Source organism: Hypomesus nipponensis, chromosome 6, assembly GCF_054491055.1.
Source record: "Hypomesus nipponensis isolate SF chromosome 6, ASM5449105v1, whole genome shotgun sequence".
Taxonomy (NCBI): Eukaryota; Metazoa; Chordata; class Actinopteri; order Osmeriformes; family Osmeridae; genus Hypomesus; species Hypomesus nipponensis.
This window is the reverse complement of record NC_140366.1, coordinates 9,105,001-9,119,437: the sequence shown is the minus strand read 5'-3', so window position 1 is coordinate 9,119,437 and position 14,437 is coordinate 9,105,001. Positions and strand designations below refer to the sequence as shown.

The 14,437-nt window shown below is 53.7% G+C and overlaps 1 protein-coding gene across 1 annotated transcript in view; it reads left to right on the top strand.

The window, feature by feature from the left end:
• Window positions 1–14,437, top strand: part of LOC146286922 (prospero homeobox protein 1-like) — a 34,056-nt gene that overhangs the window by 11,378 nt on the left and 8,241 nt on the right. Inside the window, exon 4 of the mRNA XM_084700363.1 lies at window positions 5,013–5,207. Within this exon, the coding sequence (XP_084556489.1) occupies window positions 5,013–5,207 (195 nt within the window). The remainder of the gene's footprint in view (window positions 1–5,012; window positions 5,208–14,437) is intronic.

Here is a 14,437-nt window from a genome sequence, read left to right as displayed (position 1 = left end):
ACGTGACACACGTTATTTTTGTTTGGAGTGAGAGAGAGGCCACTTATAGTCGCATTGGCGGCCACTAAGCCCTCGCTATTGCCCCGTGATTGGATGCGACGCCACCTTGTCACTTCCAATTGGAAGTTAGGATTTAGGCGAGCAGTGGTACGGGGGAGTAGTTTTGCTAATCTGTTGCTAGCAGTTCTGACTTTCTGTTTTCAAGGAGGTGTCCCCAAACTAAGTGTTGTCATTATCTTTAAGAACAAGGTCAAATACTTAAGAGGATTAAGTTAATGGTAGCTTCGTTTTGGCCGGCATTGAGGGACAATGGAGGCTAGAGTTAAGCTACTTTTACGTGTGTGGGAATGAGAGTGATGAACTAATTAAGCATGGCTAGCCGACTGACCGACCACTTGACTGTTTTGTCTTGAACAAAAGTGTTGCTAAGCCAATGAGGTCTCACTAATAAGGTCTTGACGAGCAGATATTGATCGACTGTGGGAAGTGAAGTGGGTTAACATGTTGTTATGACAACACTATCACAACAGAATAGAAAAACAGAAAGGACTCTATGACTTCTGACTTGTGAAGCCTGGAGTGCTGTGACACAGTCCATGCCGGGGTTACTGAAAGGACAAGAACAATAATTGTTATTGATAAAGGCAGCTTAAAGTGTCATATTCCGTCATATCTCTGCTAAAACAGCTGTTCTGTGTGAAGAAGAACTATTTGTTCCTTGTGTCTTTCCAGAAGATTTGACACATTGAATCACTTCCTTGCTTTGTGGTCGTGGCGGGCATTTGACATCAGGCCCCATATTTGCTCAAGTCATGTGCCGTCGAGTGGCTGAGGTCAGGAGGGTTTTCTCTCTCTCTCTCTCTCTCTCTCTCTCTCTCTCTCTCTCTCTCTCTCTCTCTCTCTCTCTGTCTCTCTCTCTCTCTCTCTCTCTCTCTCTCTCTCTCTCTCTCTCTCTCGCTTTCTTTGTATCTGTGTCATTCCTTTCCCTTTCTTTTCTTGTTGTTTTTTTGCTGATGCTGTGGCATACCCCGGCGGACGAAAAAGCTGGGCCGCGTGGATTTCGAGTCGCCTCGCCAACAAAAGGGCCCGGGTTTTTTTTTTTGTGTTCGTTTTTGTGCGGAGTCAGCCAATAGGCAGCGGGAGATTATCTCCCACAATTCACCCCCGCGAAAACAGGAAGTGCTGGAAAGCCCAGATGACTGTGGAGGGGCTTTAGCGAGCACAAGGCGGACGGTTCCTCTCGCCGAGGCCTCCCCTTGTTGTTATGGCCACCGCCTGGGCTTCGGAGGTCTTCCGGACCTTTCCGAGGGAGCGCGGCTGGAGCGCGTCGACTCCTCTGGCTCTGGTGACACACGAGGTGCACCCGGTCCAAGCCCCGTGGCCCCAAACGGCTCCTCCATGTGAATAACGATCGGAGTGTTGTCGGGCTCGCTAACCTGTCAGACGGCTCTATGAACAGGGACGCTGTGTTTTCACTATGCTCCTAATCATATTTGAGTTGGTTTGTTTGGATGTGTGTTGCCGAGGTGGCAGTCGTGTGTGTGTGTCTCTCTGCTCATGTTTTCCCTCCGTTGTAGCTGCAAAGCGTTGACCTTTCACAGGCTCTAGAGCGTGAGTGTGAGAAACATGCTCTCGCTGTCTCAATCTCGTCCCCCTCTCAGCTAGACACACACACACACACATACACACGCTTTCTCCAACACCATCTCATCTCTCTCGTAGTTGACCCCTGCCAGCTCCTATTAAGGAGTCGCAGTGATGTGTTCCTTTCAAATAGTTCCCCCGGGGAACACATGGAACTCTTGTCCTTTACTGATATCAGGGGGTCTTTGTTCACCCCCACAAGCAACCTAATGAACCAAGAATGGGCCTAAGCAGTAGCAGGGGTGATTTAGTACAGAGACAGAGAGAGAGAGAGACAGAGAGAGAGACAGAGAGAGAGACAGAGACAGAGAGAGACAGAGAGAGAGAGAGAGAGAGAGAGAGAGAGAGAGAGAGAGAGAGAGAGAGAGAGAGAGAGAGAGAGAGAGAGAGAGAGAGAGAGAGAGAGAGAGAGAGAGAGAGTGAGAGACAGAGAGAGAGAGAGAGAGAGAGAGAGAGAGACAGAGAGTGAGAGTGAGAGTGAGAGTGAGAGTGAGAGTGGAAAACATAGTTGAGTGTTCCATCTATTACACTGCAGAATAGATGCATCCACTCAGAGGAGAAAGGCCGGGCCGCGCTCCTGACGTAGAGGCAGGCGCTGGTTATGATAAAGTGATCCTTGTCTCAAGTGACAAATCTGTCATTCACAAGGCTTGAGTGACACAAAAGGTCTCAGGCTGTGAGGGATGGCATCTCCTTTACCGACTTTAATCTCAGTATGTAGCCCTAGAGCACACACACACACACACACGTTGAGAGCAGGGTCTTATTTGTTCGTGTATCTGCCTGTATGTGAGTGTGTGTGTGTGTGTTTCAGGGACTCTGACGATGTTCTTAGTCCTTTTGAAGTGCTGTGGTCCTTGTCTGACAAATTTAGCCCAAGCGTCTGTATATGTCCGTTTGTCAGTGTGTGTGTGTGTGTGTGTGTGTGTGTGTGTGTGGGGGGGGGGGGGTGCGAACGCTTAAGAATAGCCCCAGGCCGTGTATTGTAAGTGTCAGTAGTTTGTTTGTTTGACAGTCCTATGTCATGACCCTTGCTTGCTGACTACTCACGTTCCAATGCTGTCCATTCTATTGTCCCCCCTGCCCCCCCCCCCCAGGACCCCCCTTACCAAGCCCCTCCCTGTTCTGCTCACCCTGCACTTTATGGCTCTGTCACCCCCCCCCCTCTTCTCTCTCTCTCCCCCCCTCCAACTCCTATCCCAGTACCGCCATGCCAAACAATGTCAGGCAGACTACTCTTTCAGTCCTCTCCATTATGTCACCCAAAGACTATTCCAGAAAGAAATGCACCGCCCCCCCACCCCTCCAGTGTGAACCTCCACCATCGCTCCCCCTCTTTATCTCCCTCGTCCTCCCTTTATCTCTCTCCGTTGTCTTTCTCTCTTCCTTGTCCCTGCCTTTCCCCAAAGCTTAGTTGAGGCGACGTGTGTGTGTGTTTGTGTGCGTTCGTGCGTGCGCGTGTGTGTGTGTCAGCCCGGAGCTCAGATGAGTGTGTGTTGTGGAACAATAGCCAGAGCCCTAATCTCCATGTCAAAACGGGCCAGCCTCCCCAGCGAGTGGCCCAGCTCAGCGTTTAGCAGCGTTTTGTCTCCCCATTCTCCCCTCAGCACAAAAAGAGCAGAGCGGAGGGAGGGAGGGAGGGGATCAGGAGGAGGAGGAGGAGGAGTAGGAGGAGGAGGAGGAGGAGGAGGAGGAGGAGGAGGGGAAAGGGTGTGTGCGGGGGTGTGACCGGGGAGGTGTTTTGCAGGCGGTGGAAGAGGGTGGGTGTGTGTGTGTGTCAGATTGTTGTGGTGGGGGTAGTTCCTGGTGTGTGTGCGCGAGCCACGGCCTGGGCTGGGGTGTCATGGTCTCGGCTAACCACCCCCACATACGCCCCCCTCCCCACCCCCCTTCCCACCCCTCATCGCCCTTGGAGGTCCTTATCTCTGGGCCTAGATGTTTAGACAGTGTGTTTTCACTACTGAGGCAGAGCGGAAGATGGAAAGTGGGATGGAGAGAGAGAGAAAATGGGAGAGAGAGGAAGAGAGATGTACAGAGAGAGAGAGATAGAGAGATAGAGACAGTCTGCTTGGCCTGTAATAGGTTTAACATCTCTCTGTCTCCACTCTATTGAACCCAGCAGAGCGGGACAGATCAGATAGCCCTCTCTGTAGTCATCACTCCCCCCTCTCTCGTTCTCCCACCATCCCTTTTCTTCTCTTTTCTTCCTACTAGTGGTGTATGTGTGTGTGTGTGTGTGTAAGGGGGGGTAATTGGTGAATGGGGTTAAGTACATGTTTGAGCCCCCCCTGTGGGCTAGAGGCCGCTTTAGATGATGACTTAATCGTTTTCCTGGTCAATTATGTGTTTGCGGTCTTCCTCGCCCGCCCCCTCTCTCCTCTCCTCTCTGCTGTCCCCTCCCTCCCTCCCTCCCTCCCTCCCTCCCTCCCTCCCTCCCTCCCTCCCTCCCTCCCTCCCTCCCTCCCTCCCTCCCTCCCTCCCTCCCTCCCTCCCTCCCTCCCTCCCTCCCTCCCTCCCTCCCTCCCTCCCCCCTCTCTCCTCCCTCTCTCCTCCCTCCCTCCCTCCCTCCCTCCCTCCCTCCCTCCCTCCCTCCCTCCCTCCCTCCCTCCCTCCCTCCCTCCCTCCCTCCCTCCCTCCCTCCCTCCCTCCCTCCCTCCCTCCCTCCCTCCCCCCTCTCTCCTCCCTCCCTCCCCCCTCTCTCCTCCCTCCCTCCTTCCCTCCTTCCCTCCCTCTCTCCCTCCCTCCCTCCCCCCTCTCTCCTCCCTCTGCTCCGTGTCGACAAGGGGGAGGTCTGGACTCACATGGGGGAGGACTTTCTCTCCCCGTTTTTCTTGTCTTTCTTTCAACGTCCCCGTCGCTCTTTCGTTTGGTCTTCCCCTACTTTAAATGTCCACAAGCTTCCCTCGCTCCCCCGCCTGCTCTCCCTCCCCCCCCCATGCTTGTCGTTTGTTGCTCTTTCGCTCCTTGACCGGTGTCTGTGCTACATGCACAGGTTCCCTGGTGTGAGCTTCCCTGTTCCCTATTCATAACCTGCCCCCCCCCCCTCTACCTCCCTCCCCTCCACCTCCCTCCCTGACAGTGATGTCTTCATTGCGTTCCAGAAGGCCACAATCCCACATGGCCTTTCTACTACGACAGAAAATACTCACGCTGTGGGTTTTTTCTTTTCTTTCAACATATGTTTTTTACATTTACTTGTCGGGTAGAGCAACGCAATGTTTTTGGAACCACCGGTTTCGTTCTTGTCCACCAGAAGGAATGATTTTGCAATTGCGATATTAACTCTCTCTCTCTCTCTCTCTCTCTCTCTCTCTCTCTCTCTCTCTCTCTCTCTCTCTCTCTCTCTCTCTCTCCCCACACACTCACAGTTTAATCGCTGCATCACCTCCCAGCTGATCAAGTGGTTCAGCAACTTCCGGGAGTTCTACTACATCCAGATGGAGAAGTTCGCCCGCCAGGCCATCAACGACGGCGTAACCGGCGTGGAGGAGATGAGCGTGAGCCGCGACTGCGAGCTCTACCGGGCCCTCAACATGCACTACAACAAGGCCAACGACTTTGAGGTAGGACCGCTTTCACCGCGACACCGGCCGTGGTACATTGAAGCCCTCGCTGTTGATCACGAAGGGACCGTGTTAAGTGTGACGCCCATCCACTCTCATGTAAAGACAGCGAGGTAGGCGGGACAGATAGAGGTCATTGGGAGAGGGGGATAGTTGGTGTTAGTGTTAGTTAGCTTGGTATGGGATTGAATAGGTCGGACGGCATTTAGCGTGACACCCCTCGCAACAAGGTCGCTGGCATTGCTGTGTAACGGAGTCTGGCTCCACACCTATTGAGTCTACAGCTGTCACGCCTCCTTAATAACCGGTGTGATTTACCAGGAGGGAAAAGAACTGAGCACATTTTACTGTCTGTTGAACTTCCCTCGAAGTATAAATGTCATCTTTGTGTGCGTGTGTGTGTCCGTGTGCAAAGTACACGGTACACTTCCCCCTCTCTCCACGCTGGGGTTTTTGGTTTCTATGTACAGCAATAAGTGTGTGCAGGCAGACGGTTGTGTGTGTGTGTGTTCCAGTAAGTGTAAATGCTCAGTAGATAACTCCACCTTTGTTACAGTGCACCTAGTTCCCACCTCTGCTCCTCACCTATACTTGAAGCCCAGTAGAGAGAAGTGCCGTAAGGTGTGTGTGTGTTCCCTGTCAAACAGTTATGAAACGTTTGCACATCGTCAAGGCTCAGTACGCCCTCAATGTCAGCTGACAGTGGTCCTCTAAAAGACTCCTGTTGAGAAAGGGCCTGGAGTGTTGTGTGTGTGTGTGTGTGTTTGTCTGTCTGGGTGTGTGTGTGTTTTTGTTGTTGCTGCATTTCCCAGTGTCCTGTTCACCTCGAAGGGTACAGCCGTCCCTTGGACCGGCCCGTCGTGCTGGCAAAGCACTTCTCCAGAGTGTGTTAGTGTGCGTGTGTGTGTGTGTGTGTCACTTTGAGGGGGAAAATCGCACTGATATCAAGGTTAAGCGTCCCACTGTTTTAGTGAGGAAGGGGGGAGAGGGCGAGGAAGAGGGGGGAGAGAGCGAGATGGATAGATAGGGGGGTAGAGTGTGAGTGTTAAAAAGACAAAAGAGAAAGTATGCGGAGGGAGGGAGAGAGGGAGGAAGAGGGCGAAGAGAGAAATAGAGATGGGCCAAGAGAGACAGAGAAAATGAGCAGGAGAGAGAGATGGAAAGAGAGAGAGACAGAGAAAATGAGCAGGAGAGAGAGATGGAAAGAGAGAGAGACAGAGGTAGAAAGAGGGGTGCCCTTCCCCTGGATAGTCAGGGGCTTCCGCAGCGTTTACATTTAAGTGCCTTTCCCCTCTCTTCCTCTCCTTTGTCTCTTCCTTTCCTCTCCTCCCCCTCATCTGCTCCTCCTTATCGCCCAGCGCCCACTCTCTCTCTCTCTCTCCCTCCCTCCCTCCCTCCATCCCTCTCCCCCCTTCTCTTTTTCCGTTATATGTCCGTTGGGGCTCTTCTACTCTCAGTGCACCCTTTTCACACACACACACACACACACACACACACACACACACACACACACACACACTCTTAGGGGGATTCAAATGACTTTAGGAGGAACAGAGCCACTTCCATATGAAGTCATAACCCTCCAGAGAACCTGTCCACGCCAAGCAAACTGAAACAGACCTCCATTCTTCCACCACACCAGGAAATGGCTGGGGCTGCTTATGGGGAACTTACCTGATTTACATACATAAATGGACATTTGCAAGAAGACAGAGAGGAGAGAGGGAGAGAGAGAGAGGGACGGAGAGAGGGAGGGAGCGAGCGAGGGGTGCGGGTGAATAAGTCGTCTGTGTGCGGAGGAGTGGAGGGCAAGTGGGGTGTTTTGCATACGCAGGTGTCTGGGAGATACAGCAGCTGATTAGAGTGGAGCACAAGGAAAAGTTGCCCTGCGATGCAAATCCTCACCTCCCCCCCCCTTGACAAACCAACCGCCTTGGACAGAGGGAAGTCTGTGAGTGTTTGTATGTGTTTTCTCTGCGCGGCGTGTGGGTTGAGTGTGCATGCGGATACCTGTGCATGAGTGTGTGTGCACGTGTGTGTGTGTGTGTGTGTGTTTACGAGTGTGCCTGTCTCTGTGTGTATGGATGTGTGTGTGTGTCTTGTGAGTCAGAATAGTGATGTGGAGATGAAAATATACTGGATGTGTGTCAAGATGCCCCAAAGCTCTTTCCTGCAGATCGCTAGCCTTCCTCCCCCTCTTCTTCCTCCCCTACCTGCCTACACCACCACTTGAAACAGGAGCCTACGCAGAGTCAGCACACACACGCACTTACAAATATACACGCGCGCACGGTTTCTCATTTGCCAGATTCCGCATCATCAAAGTTCCTTCCACCTTCGTGGTGTTTTTGGAATGAATATGTCCTCTGTTCCAACTGGAGTACACACACACACACAGGAACACACATACACATATGCACACACGCACACTTACGCACGCACACACACACACACACGTCTGTGGCCTCTTGTTTGATGCTAATCTGCTCTGTCACTGTGCTCCGCTAATACGCTCCCGTCTCCCTCCCAGCTCCGCTTCAGGACGGATTGTCTCCCGTCTCTTTCATTTCCCTTCCCTCTTTCTCTCTCTCTCTCTTCCTTCTGTTTCCTCTCTCCTTTCATTCTTTCATCCTCCCTCTTTGCATGTCTTCCGTCCGTCCGTCCGCCCCCCCCACCTCCCCCTCCCTCCCTCTTCTCCCTCAACCCCCCCCCCCCACCCCCTATTAGGAAGTTTTAATGGCATAATTGTCACATTCCTTCTGGCACAACGAACACAAGCGGTAATTAAAGAGCCTGCCGTTAATTACCTGCTCCGGCCCTCGCTCTCAGTCTTTTCTCAGCCTCTCTTTCCCTCTCTCTCTCTCTCTCTCTCTCTTTCTCTCTCTCTCTCTCTCTCTCTCTCTCTCTCTTCTTCTTTCTTCCGTTCTTCCTTCCTTTCTTTCTCGTCCTCTTTCTTCTGTACCTCTGTGTCCCTCATCAATGGCTTCCATTGGCATGGCCAAAAACAAGTGTACTCTATGCTCCTTTGACCCTCCTCCCTTTTAATGGTCTTCCTCTCTCTTTCTCTCTCTCTCTCTCTCTCTCTCTCTCTCTCTCTCTCTCTCTCTCTCTCTCACTTTCTCTTGCCTCCTTGTTGTTTCTTTGTCCGCCATCTTTCAGGAGATTGCGTGTGACAGGGAAATAGGGTGGCTGTACCACAGGAGGGGAAGACAGAGGGAGAGAGAGAGAGACTGAAAGAGACAAAGAGGGAGCAGAGACTGCGAGAGAGGGAGGGAGGGAGGGGGTTTGATAAAGCGGCATTTTTATGATGGCTCTGGGAACGTCTCATGTTTCCATAAGAGACACAGCAGGCCAAGTTTCCTCTGTCAGTAGCAACTCCTCCCACACACACACACACGCGTACACACACACTCCAACACACACACACAGCAAACGGGGCATTTAAAAGAGGAAGTCTCTATGATCTCCTGTTTAGTGAGAGGTATCAGTGAAAGCACAGTGAGGCCCTTGCCCACACACACACACACCCCACACACACACACACACACATATCCTCAGGGTATCATGTGTCCACCCTTATCAGCTGCTCCCTCTCCTATTGGAAAGACGTCTTTCACCCCTTTTGTCTCTCTTCCTCTTTTGTCTGTCCATCCGTCTGTCATTCCTGTGTTTGAATTGATACGGCCCTCCCACGCTTTCTCTCTCTCTCTCCTCCTCGCTGCCCTGGCCTATCTTCCCCAACACCGGGGTTCACTCTTTATTTCCGCATCAAAGACAAATTACAAACGCAAAAGAAAACTTGGCTGTCCATTGAAGTTTGACTTTTCCTCTTTTCTAACTGGTAACTTCCCCCTGCTGTTCTCCCCTGTGTCTCCCCTTCCCTCTCTCCTCTCCTCTCTCTCTCTCTCTCTCTCTCTCTCTCTCTCTCTCTCTCTCTCTCTCTCTCTCTCGCGCTCTCTCTCTCGCTCTCGCTCTCTCTCTCTCTCTCTCTCTCTCTCTCTCTCTCTCTCCTCTCTCTCGCTCTCGCTCTCTCTCTCTCTCTCTCTCTCTCTCTCTCTCTCTCTCTCTCTCTCTCTCTCTCTCGCTCTCTCCTTCCCTCGCTCTCTCCTCTCCTCTGCTGTGTTCCATGGTGCCCATCCATTAATAGAGCCAGGGAGAGCTGAGAGCAGATGCTGTCTGTCCAACTGCCGTGCCCCATAGCATTGTGTGAGCTTCACCTCTCCTTCCCCCTCTCTCTCCCGCTCGCTTCTCCTCTCCTCCTCCCTTGCGGGCGACTATTTGTTCTCTCCTCAGAGAGGGTAATGCCCGTTCTCTCCTCCTCCCTCTGTCTTTCTCATTCTTTCTCTCGCTCTTGTTCAGGCTCTGTCTTCACGTAAAGGGCAGGGTCTAGTGTGGGTGTTTTGTACAGGGTCACACCCCTGACCTGAGGTTGACCCCAGAATGTTTGGGGGTGAAAAGGTCATGGCCATTGAGTGTACACACACACACACACACACACACAGGTGTAGTGTTTTCAATAAGCGCCTCTAGAGTTCCCTTTGAAGAGTGATTGAGAGAGAGAAAGAAAGAGAAGGAGGACAGAGTCCCAGAGAGAGAGAGAAGGGGAAGAGAGAGAGAGATGGGGGGAGAGAGCAAGAGAGAGGGAGAGAGAGAGAGAGAGAGACAGAGATAGGGAGAGAGAGAGAGAGAGAGAGAGAGAGAGAGAGAGAGAGAGAGAGAGAGAGAGAGAGAGAGAGGGAGAGGGAGAGGGAGAGGGAGAGGGAGAGGGAGAGGGAGAGGGAGAGAGGGAGAGAGATGAACATGACTGGATATAATGACGCTTACAGAGATATTACAGGTACACGTGGGCAGTAAAAAGACAGAAGAGAGGCAGGAGAGAGACAGGTAGAGAGAAAGAGAGACAGAGAATATGGTCTGAAAGGTTATATTTGACAGTCACGACCACGCTATTTTTTTTGGTAAGAAAAAACAAGGGCTCATCTGCTCTTCACCTTTGGCCTGGAGCTGTTTAGGGTCTCTGTTGGAGATATCAGGCAGGTCCCTTCTGTATGGTGTGTGTGTGTGTGTGTGTGGGGGGGGACATCGGGAGCCACTTTATTGTGGATGCTGATGAAATGAGCAGAGCCCTGTTTGAGGCCTGGGGCTGCAGGGAAGACCCGCTCAACGCAGAGAACTCCTTTGGCCTATGGCCTCCACACACACACACACGCACACGCACACAGACACCACACCACACATACACACGTGCACACGAATAGACAGTCACCCATCAGAGGCGCTTGTCCAGCAAGAAGTCATCATTTTCAATAGTAAAGACGTTGCTCCCCCTTTCCCCTCCTTCTCTCCCCTCCTCCCCTCCTCACCCTTCTGTCCCTGCTCACCTTGTGAGGGGCAGCTTGCTCTGTGCCACAGCTGCTGATTATGTCATTATTCCTGGACGGTTTTGGTGTGTGTGTGGGTGTGATTTGTGTGTGCCTGTGTGTGTGTGTGTGTGTGTGTGCACTAATGGAGCGTGGCAAAGGGATCCATGCCAGAATGACCAGGGTGTGCATCAGAGCTGCAGATGTGTCAAAGAACCCCCCCTCCCCCTACACACATGCGAGCGCGTGCACACACACACAGACGCACACATGCGCTTCCGAGTTAGTTCCATGCCAGACCTTTCACTTCTCCGCCATTATCCCCTCTCCCTCCTTCTCTCTCATCCGTCTCCATTCTTCTCTGTCTTCCCCCTGTCCCTTCTTCGCCCTGCTCTGTCCATCTCTCCTTCCCTCCCACCCTCCCTCCCTCCTGACTCCTTGCTCTCCCCTTCCTTTGTGTGCCTCGCTCGTTCACACCCTCCTTCCCCCCACGGTCCCCCCCCCCCCCCGCTCCCTCCCTTTCGTCCCCCTCCACTCCAGATGTCCCTCTCCCTATCTTCCAGACTCCCTCTTTCCGCCCCCCTCCCGCTCTCCCTCTCAGAGGCTGGTCTGACTCTTCGACCCCCAGAGGCCCCGCTACAGCACTCCCTGACCCCCATTTAGATCACTGTCGGGCTGAGTGTGTACGTGCGGTTGCGCGTGTGTGTGTGGTTGTGTGTGTGTGGTTGTGTGTGTGTGTGTGGTTTTCAGATCGAGTCAATTCTGTGATTTTGTCTGTCCCGGTTGTTGCGCTGGCTCTGCAGTTGCGGTGCGACAGGCCCGGTTCTCTGTTCCTAGTTCTCCTCCTGCTCCTGAGAGATGGGAGGGTATTTTTGATGACGTTCTGGGTGATGGACAGCTCTCTGTGTGTACCTCCATCTGGAGCCAGAGAACGAGGAGAGGGGAGGGGAGATGTCAGACAAGGTCCTGATAGGCAGGGGGTAGGGGGGCGGAGGGAGGGAGGGGCGACAGGGGTTGAGGGAGGTGTGGAGGGGGTTGAAACAGGGACTTCATCAGCATCTTCGACCCTCCCCCGTCCTTGACACGCTGGTCGCACCACACCTTGAGAAAAAGCACATGTGACGCCAACCCCGGATCTCCCACGTGCGCACACACTCTCACACTCACACACACACTCACGCACAAAAAACACACACGCACGCGCGCGCTTCGAAGGAAAAACACACAGCAGTCCCTCAAGGTTCTGGGGCCTCAAGGCCAGTGTGGTATCAGTTGTGGGACAGGGACTGGTATTTACTCAGCTTTGAGGCTGCACCCCCCCTTCCTCCCAGACCCTGTCCCAAATCTCCTAACCCTAACCCTTCCTTCATCCTCAGCTTGCTTCCTTCATCCTCAGCTTGCTTCCTTCATCCTCAGCTTGCTTCCTTCATCCTCAGCTTGCTTCTTTCCTCCTTAGCTTGCTTCCTTCAGACTTAGCTTGCTTCCTTCAGACTTAGCTTGCTTCCTTCTTCTCTAGCTTCCGTCCTTCTTCCTTCCTTTGCTTGCATCCTTCATCCCTAGCTTGTCCTCCTCGCATTCTTCAGACTCACATGCTCACAGGGCAAGCGAGTGTTTGGATGAGTGCACATCATTTACAAATACATCCTTTTCTGGAAGAAAGGATGGAAACCTAGAGGGATGGAAGGAAGGACGAAAGGAAGTAAGGAAGGAAGGCAGTGAGGATCAAGGATGCCATTGTGTGGACAAAGTGGTCCAGACAGAGCCCTGTCCTGGCAGTCAGAGACGGGGGAAGGAGAGGAGGAGGAGAGGGGAGGGACCAGGGGGGTAGAGGGAAGGGGGCAGGGGTTCTGTTTGCCCAAAGTGACAGTGCGGGCCAAGGGCTTATCAAGGCCCTTTGTAGATTATTGATCAGAGGCGATACGCGAGGCACCCCTGCTACGGTCGGAGGGCAGTTTTTGCCGGGGCGATCTGGTTTCACTCACCGAGATCGCGCGGCTTCTCAAGTTTAGCCCACGCACAGGCTCCGTGACCACGGTGTCCTTAGCGGGCTGCTGCTCGGGGAGGCCATGGAAGCGGCACCAAGCCGCTCCAGACCGTGGCATGAGCATCACGCCTCGGTCAGAGACGGACACAGCGGTCAATCGCGCCTGACCGTAGATGTATGCGGTTGTTTGTGTGTCGGTCAAACACGGGATGATCCTCTCCTCCCACATGCACACACACTTACGAACGCACACAAACACGCACGGAGGCCTGGGAAGTGTGTGTGTTCCCAGGCTGGGAGCAGGTTAGGCATTAACCCGCAGCAGTGGGAGCATGTGTGTGTCCGTGGGTTTCATCCTTCAAGGCTGGCTAGCACACACAGCCCCTTATCTTCCAGGGTCTCTTTTTGTTTGTCCTGCGCTGAGCAAATAGAAGGTGCAATACATCTCCTGACAGTTCCCAAAAGGCAGGGAGAAAATGCGCTGGCCAAACAAACACCGTACCCTGAGTCACCTAGAGAGGAGCTTTTCTCAGGCTTTTGCAAAACAAACACACGCACACGCTAAAATACACACATTATTCACACACAGACACACGGTAGTCTTTATTGGTTGGTTTAGGTCTCAGCAAGCCATTGTCTGAGCAGTCTTAAGACAGGGCGATGTTGTGGACGGCCTCCAGCTTGCTGCCCAGAGGCAGCCATTGTCCTCTGTCATATTTTATTATCTCATCAGAAACGAGGAAATCCGATTCCCCTTTTCTGCAGAGGAGCTTATCCCTCTAACCCACAGCAACCTGTCACAAGAGAGGGATAGGGAGAGAGAGAGAGAGAGAGAGAGAGAGAGAGAGAGAGAGAGAGAGAGAGAGAGGGAGGGAGGGAGGGAGGGAGGGAGGGAGGGAGGGAGGGAGGGAGGGAGGGAGGGAGGGAGGGAGGGAGGGAGGGAGGGAGGGAGGGAGGGAGGGAGGGAGGGTTAAAGAGAGACAGGGAGGTAGAATGAAAGGGGGGGTGAGTGAGGGGTGGGGAGTTAGTGAATGAGAGTGATTAAACGCCTCATCTGTGTCGCTTGTCCATGAAGACCCCCTCTCCTCCTCCTCTCCCCTCCTCCTCTCCTCTCCTCCTCCTCCTCCTCCTCTCCTCTCCCCTCCTCCTCCTTCTCTCCCCTCCTCCTCTCCTCTCCCCTCCTCCTCCTCTCCTCTCCTCCTCCTGTCCTCTCCTCCTCCTCTCCTTCTCTTCTCCCCTCCTCCTCCTCTCCCCTCCTCCTCCTCTCCCCTCCTCCTCTCCTCTCCTCCTCCTCCTCTCCCCTCCTCCTCTCCTCTCCCCTCCTCCTCTCCTCTCCCCTCCTCCTCCTGTCCTCTCCTCCTCCTGTCCTCCTCCTCTCCTCCCCTCCTCCTCCTCTCCTCCTCCTCTCCCCTCCTCCTCCCCTCCTCCTCCTCTCCTCCTCCTCTCCTCCTCCTCTCCCCTCCTCCTCCCCTCCTCCTCCTCCTCCTCTCCTCCTCTCCTCTACTCTCCTCTCCTCTCCTCCTCCCCTCCCCTCCCCTCCCCTCCCCTCCCCTCCCCTCCCCTCCCCTCCCCTCCCCTCCCCTCCCCTCCCCTCCCCTCCCCTCCCCTCCCCTCCCCTCCCCTCCCCTCCTCCTCCTCTCCCCTCCTCCTCCTCTCCTCTCCTCCTCCTCCTCCTCTCCCCTCCTCCTGTCCTCTCCTCCTCCTCTCCCCTCCTCCTCCTCTCCTCTCCTCCTCCTCCTCCTCTCCCCTCCTCCTGTCCTCTCCTCCTCCTCTCCTCCTCCTCCTCCTCTCCCCTCCTCCTCCTCCCTTGTGTTGTGTTTCTCCATGACAGGTCGCTGGGTTCCATCTCTCTCCTTGATCAATATTTACCAAACAAACAACGTGAC